The sequence below is a fragment of the Hemiscyllium ocellatum genome, chromosome 6, assembly GCF_020745735.1.
Source record: "Hemiscyllium ocellatum isolate sHemOce1 chromosome 6, sHemOce1.pat.X.cur, whole genome shotgun sequence".
Taxonomy (NCBI): Eukaryota; Metazoa; Chordata; class Chondrichthyes; order Orectolobiformes; family Hemiscylliidae; genus Hemiscyllium; species Hemiscyllium ocellatum.
Genome location: NC_083406.1, coordinates 53,754,007 through 53,760,973, shown reverse-complemented (window position 1 = coordinate 53,760,973; position 6,967 = coordinate 53,754,007). Strand labels below are relative to the sequence as shown.

The 6,967-nt window shown below is 39.6% G+C and overlaps 1 protein-coding gene across 1 annotated transcript; it reads left to right on the top strand.

Annotated features, from left to right (window-relative positions):
• Positions 1-1,019: 1,019 nt before the first annotated feature.
• Positions 1,020-6,448, top strand: LOC132816924 (elongation factor 1-delta-like). The gene is made up of 2 exons (XM_060826948.1): positions 1,020-1,076; positions 6,077-6,448. The coding sequence occupies exons 1-2, from the start codon at positions 1,020-1,022 to the stop codon at positions 6,446-6,448; spliced, it is 429 nt and encodes a 142-aa protein (XP_060682931.1).
• Positions 6,449-6,967: the final 519 nt, after the last annotated feature.

The window sequence follows — 6,967 nt, the reverse complement described above, 5'->3', positions numbered from 1 at the left end:
ACCAATGATGTCAGACTGACAGGTCTCTCATTCTTAGGCTTCTCCTTACAGCCTTTCTTGAGTAAAGGTACAATATTAGGTACCCTCCAACCCTCTGGCATCTCATGTGTGGTTATAGATGTTACAAACATTTCTGCCAGGAGCTCTGCAATTTCCTCCCTAATTTCCCACAATGTCCTGGGGTATACTTGATCAGGTCCCAGAGATTTATCCACCTTTCTGTTTTGGTACCAAAATTCTCATTGTGCACTTCTTAAAGCAGATACAGGGAAGCACATATTCATAGAGTGACCTCTCCCCGTGCAATATACTGTTTGAGACTGTGAGCCCATTCCCACGAGACACTGGATTGAGACTAGATGCATTCAGAGTTGGGTTTTCATCCTTTGTGTCTCGTCTATTATTCTATTCAATTTCTTTCCTCTATAAATGATTATATATGTGTGTGAAACTTATCGAGACCACTAATGCATTGATAGCCCATTTTACACTGGGGTCCTCATCTTCTCCGTTGGATAGCTGATTAATTTGCAATCAGCTCATTTTGCTCATTTGCAATTAGGCCAATTTGCGCTATTGGTAAATCTATATAACCATTCTGTACTCTTGTAGACTCATTTATGCGATTCATTGATGAAAAGCACATAGTCAGCATAGTTACCAGAGCACAAACTGGATTCAGTAAATGAAACCAGAGAAATACATTGATTGGAACTTTATTTGGAGGGTTTCCGTAATTTTAAAAATTCGTTCATAGGAAATGGGTATCTGTAATGAGATTAGCATTTATTATCCATCCTTAAATGCCATGTAAAAGGTGCTATGAGTTGCCTTCTGGAAACTCTACAGCCCTTGGGATTCCAACATACAGTGCTGTTAGGAAGTGAGTTCCAGCATTTTAACCTAATAATAATGAAGGAACAGTGATGTAGCTTGAGACAGAGATGTGTGTGGCTTGGATTTATATTTCAATATCTGTACAGAAGAAAACACTTATAAATACTGGCAGGAATAACACAATGGAGCAATATAGAAACACAATAAGTTTTGAAAAGAGTCTGGTTATGAGGCAAGAGGTATGTGTGAACAATAGTTATTTGCATATGATTGTGGTTATAAATAAAACAACGAAAATAAAGTGGCAGTATCAAATCAAATTGAAATAACATTTCCTAAACTTAAAACAATTACATATTAATTCACATCTGAAATGGATAAATAGGCTCATATTTTAATTGCATTTTAATTAGCCAGTCACAAATGAATACACATTAAGGTGTATAATATTTCTTGCATTTGTTTTGCTATTTTTATTTCAGGTTCTCAGCATTCACAGTTTTCCTTTTTATGCAGGTTAAAATGAAAATTTTCACTACTTTCATATTCTGAGATGGTGAAATTTGACTGCAGTGGTAACACAATACAGGCAATAATAAATTGCAGACTCTCTATCACACCCTACCCAATTTTGTTTCTCAGTGAGGTTATTTCGGAAAAGAAAATTGGATATGTTGGAAAACAAGCAGACAATTTGATTGTGCCCCTATGCGCCCATGGCAAAGTTGAATTTTACCCATAAGTCACCAGCTGAATGAAATAATACAAATCTGAGAAATAATGATCCTGTGCAATGAAATCAAGTGAATTTGTATCATGTGAAGCTGATTGTGGCCAGGAATACCCATTATGAATATTTAGATATCACAAGCAAATTAACCAGAATTTTGAGCATTTTACTTTTAAACCTGCCGTATGGATCTGACTCAGTGAAATAGATCAGGTATAATACAGCTTAGTGGTTAACACTATGGCCTCATAGCACCAGGGAGCTGTGTTGATTCCAGCTTTGGGTAACTGTCTGCATGTTCTCCTTCTGTCTGCATGGGTTTCCATTGGGTCCTCTGGTTTCCTCCCACAGTCCAAAGATATGCAGGTTAGGTGGGTTGGTCATGTTAGCTTGCCTGCAGTGTCCAGGATAGTGGAGGCTAGGTGATAAATATGGGGTAACGAGGATGGGGCAGTGGGATGGGAGGCTCTTTAGAGGTTTGGTGCAAATTTGATGGGTCAAATTGCCTTTATCTGCACTGTAGGGATTCTATGAATGTTTATTTGCTCTCTCTGGTACAGGAAATATGTTGTTAAACTTGAAAGGGAGAAAAAATTTTTTATAAGGATGTTGCTGGGGTTGGAGGGTTTGAGCCATTGGGAGAGACTAAATAGTTTGGGGTTGTTTTCCCTGGAGTGTCGGAGGCTGCGGGATAACCTTATTGAGGTTTATACAATCATGAAGGGCAAGGATAGGGTGAATTGCCATAGCATTTTTCTCAGGATAGGGGAGTCCAAAGCTAGACAACATATGTTTAATCAGAAATGGAAAGATTTGAATTTCCTTTGTCAGAAATATTGAGCTGCCAATCCTACCCATCCTTTAGCCAAGTCTCAATCATAGCTATGCAAGCATATTCCCATGTGCTTATCTCCACCCTCAGCTCATCTATGTTATCCTTCAGGCTCCTTGCATGAAAATAGATCTATTTCAATTTGCTAGACTGAGTAACCTCTGGCCTGTGTTTCTTCTGCCTTCCAGGCATGCATTATTTGCATTTTAACTCCTGAGTCCCATCTCAGCTTCTCTGAAATACTTGTCAAGATCTCAGAACCCTCTCAATCCAGTTTACAATCACCCCAACAGCATTAGCAAACCACCCTGTGAGTATGTTGGTCCCATTCCTGTTCAGAAGGTACAACTTGTATAGATCCAATCTTCCCGGAAATAGTCCCAATTCATCAGGAATCTAATGCACAGAGGAACTATCACTCTTGCTGTTTCCCAAAGTCAAAAAGTGGTTTGTGTGTGAGATACCCTCCACGAATTTCACTTACTACCTGCTGTCTGGTGGTTACCTATTCCCTCTCTTTCCATCCTCTCCTTAAGCTGCAAGGTGACCACATTTTGAAATAAACTACCCATGAAACTCTCAGCCTCATGAATGCACCATTGTATCCCCAGCTGCGTTCAGCTCAAGTGTTCCAGCCAGAGGCATGTCCCGCACATAGTCATCTGAACTCTCCAAGATCATCTAGGATTTCCCATACAGTGGAGGATAGAGTCCTATAATCATAGAGATATATAGTGGGAAACAAGCACTTCAGCCCAACTCAACCATGCCAACTAAGTTTCCGAAACTGAATTAGTCCCATTTGCTTGTATTTGGCCCATATTCCTCTAAAGCTTTCCTATCCATGTACCTGTCCAAATGTCTTTTGATGGTGTAATTCTACTACTTCCTCTGGCAACTCATTTCATGGTCACCTGGTCAGGAGCCAAAGAGAAAAAAAAGTTGTTGTCAAGCAGCTGTCCCTTATTTCAGAGCAAATCAGCTTTGTGTTGTCTCACCTGTTTATTTCAGTTGTGTTTGACAGGGATAGACCGTCAACTGTCATCCAGCAGTTCCCTCCCTCTGATCCTCATGGCTCTCTTTTTTTGCTGTTGTGACCTTCCTCTTTGATTGGAAACCTTTGCCCAGAGTTCCCTGAAAATTCTCACCTGAGCTCAATGCAATAGGTCAGTGTCCACTCCCCGGTCGAAAAAGAGGTCCCATAAAAGTAGAACACCTCCAACACCCTCCAAATCCACTAGGAAGAAAACTTTGCTGCAGACTACCACTGAAACATTTGTGAATCTCAAGGCATGTGTTTCTCACTTGTTGCAAACTTAATCTTAAAGAAGAAATTTAATTTGGTGAATAAATGTGTAATGAGTATATCTGACATGACAATGCATAATCCTGTGTAAAGATTACATCTTTTTATTTCCTTTATTATTGGACTGTAGACTAAAAAAGTAAGATTCTATTTTGAACCAAACAGTCTATGTAAAGAGATGGCTGCAGTATCAACAATCATATTTACTGGAGCTCCTTGTTTGTTTTTTACGATATTCCGTTTTCTCTGGAACAATGAGAGCAAAAGCAGACAACACATAACTGCTTTGCTCTGAAATAAGGGACAGCTGCTTGACAACATTTTCTTTCTCTTTGGCTCCTGACCAGGTGACCATGGATTATGTAGGGTGATGGGAGTGACACCGACTGGTGAAGGAGAGATTGGAACGCAATGTCAATTAATGTTTTACAACATAGAACATTACAGTGCAGTAAAGACCCTTTGGCCCTATGAAACCAACCTGAAGCCCATCTAACCTACACTATTCCATTCTCATCCATATGCCTAACCAATGACCATTTAAATGCCTGTAAAGCTGGCGAGTCTACAACTGTTGCAGGCAGTGCATTCCATGCCCCTACTACTCTGAATAAAGAAACTACCTCTGACATCTGTCCTATACCTATCACCCCTCAATTTAAAGTTATGTCCACTCATGCTAGCCATTGTCCTCTGAGGAAAAAGGCTCTCACTGTCCAACCTATCTAACCCTCTGATCACCTTATACGTCTCAATCAAGTCACCGCTCAACCTTCTTCTCTCTAACGAAAACAGCCTGAAGTCCCTTAACATTTATAGAACAAAGGTTTTGATGGAAGTAAGGATCTGGTTTAATTAATAGAGGTATAATTATGCAGAGATGCAATATTACATTTACCTCAGCACTGCAGTCATAACCTAATTACAGAATCCACCAGCCATCCAGCAGATTAAAGTGAGTAGTATCCTTTGAGATATTGCCAGACCAGGGAGAATATTAAATTGCTTGCCAGAAGTGCTGTGTGATGTTCAGATATTGATCTGTGTGCCCAGATGAGTAACCTAGGGAAGACAATCAAGAACTTACACCAGATAGTTGAAGACTCGTGGTTAACACTTGAATTTCAAAGCTCATATGTCCACACCAGGGAAGTCCTCAACCAGTACAAAGCCAGCAATCTACCACCAGACCTAGGTAACTAGCTCAGCACAATGAAGCTTGAGATTAAAACTCATAGAATCATAGAATTTTACAATACAGGAGGCCATTCAACCCATTGCATCTTTGCTCGCTAGACCCATTCTCTCATAGAATCATAGAAACTTACAGTACAGGAGGAGGACATTCAATGCATTTTGTCTGTACTGGCTCCAGAAAGAATTACCCATCTACAGTAGTCCTGTTCTTCAGTCCTAAATCCGTAACCCTCTAAATTTATCACTTTCAAACATATATCCAGCTCCCTTTTGAAACCTCATATGGAATCTACCTCCACCACTCTGTGAGGCTTCACATTCCAAATCCCAACAACTCTCTGATAAAGATGTTTCTCCTCATCATACTCCTAGCTCTCTTGCTGACAATCTTGAAATTGTGACCCCTTGTTACTGACATAATAACTCGTGAAAACAGAATGCCCTTCTTTATCATGTCACAATTGCCCATAACATGGAAAACTTTAATAAGGTCATAGAATCCCTACAATGCAGATAGAGGTAATTTGTTCCATCAACCCATGCATAGACGCTCTGAAGAATATTCCACTCAGACCCACCCTAAATCCATAACACTGCATTTACCATGGCTAATCCATCTAACCTGCACATCTTCGGACTGTGGGACAAAACCAAAGCACCTAGCAGAAACCCACGTGGACACAGGATGAATGTGTAAATTACACACAAACAGTCACCCAAATCTGGAATCGAACCACTGTGAGGCAACAGTGCAAACCATTGTGTGACCATGCCACCCAGTCAGCTTCCCATCTTCTCTGCACCAAGCGGAATAATCCAATTTCTTTAATTTTTCTGAGAATTGCTAATTCCTGGTGTCATTCTCATAAATCCCCTTTCCATTCTCTTTAACACACTTCTTTAAATAAGGTGTCCAGAACTGAATATAATACTCCAAATGTTGCCTGACCCAATGATTTGTAGAGCAGTAGCGTCATATATTTATAAACATGAGGATCCTATGGCCTTCCTAACAATTGTTTCAAATTGCCTGGCCATCTTCTGAGAATTATGCATGTGAATCCAAGATCCCAGTGCTCGTGTAAACCACTCAAAGTTGTGCAATTCAGCCTGTATTATCTCTCTGCGTTTCTTCTACCAAACTGTATCACTTTGCATTTATATACATTGAAAGGATGAAAATGATGATGATGATGACATTGATCTCTTTGGAAGCAATGATGATGAAGAGACTGCAGAGAAAGAGAATTTCCATGAAGAATGCTTACATCAGAATGTAGAGAAGAAATTCATTCTCATGGATGTGAAACCATGGGATGATGAGATGGACATGATGAAGCTAGAGGAGTCTGTGCACACCATCCAGATGAACAGCTTGATGTGGAAAGCATCCAAACTCATCCTGGTTGGATGTAGGATCAAGAAGCTCAAGATCCAAAGTGTGGTGGAGGAATATGTAATTGGCACAGATTCACTAGAGGAAGAAATCAGCACGTTTGAGGATCACTTGCAAAGGGTCGATATTGTCACTTTCAACAATATTTAAAGACTTCAGAATCTTTCCATATATATTGAGGAGTAAAGAAGGGATTGAGTCTTTTTAAAAAAAATCCGAGTCTGCAAAGAGGAAGCCTCAAAACAATCTGTCTCCCTCCTGTGAGCAGATACCAGAAAGTGTCCTGTGATAACTAATTGTCTTCCACCGACCTTTCTCTGCAAATACTCTGTAGAATGGAAGTATAAAATGAAAGTATACAAACAATTTTGTGGCAAAGCAAACAGCTGAAAAGGAAAGGAAGAAAAAGAAACCAACTCTTGTGGTCCAGATGGGTGCTTTTAAACTGTCTTCCCCTAATTTCTTTTCCTTTTTCACCCCTAATATTGATGTCTTTGTGAAGGGGAGACTTAAGAAAGAATACGGTTTAATTTATATAGAATAATAAATTAGCAACATATGCTTCCTTATTACCATTGATTAAAGATAATATGGTCATAACAAACAATTGTTTTCTTGCTTAAGTACAGAAACCTGGTGAATGTTTTAACCTGGGTTTGTTAGTTAGGA

Bases quoted from the DNA above. Each gene is read 5' to 3' on its own strand.
- LOC132816924 (XM_060826948.1), top strand. From the start codon at position 1,020: ATGGAGCAATATAGAAACACAATAAGTTTTGAAAAGAGTCTGGTTATG. The intron at 1,077-6,076 runs GTATGTGTGAAC...ATACATTGAAAG, and splicing joins GTCTGGTTATGAGGCAAGAG to GATGAAAATGATGATGATGA.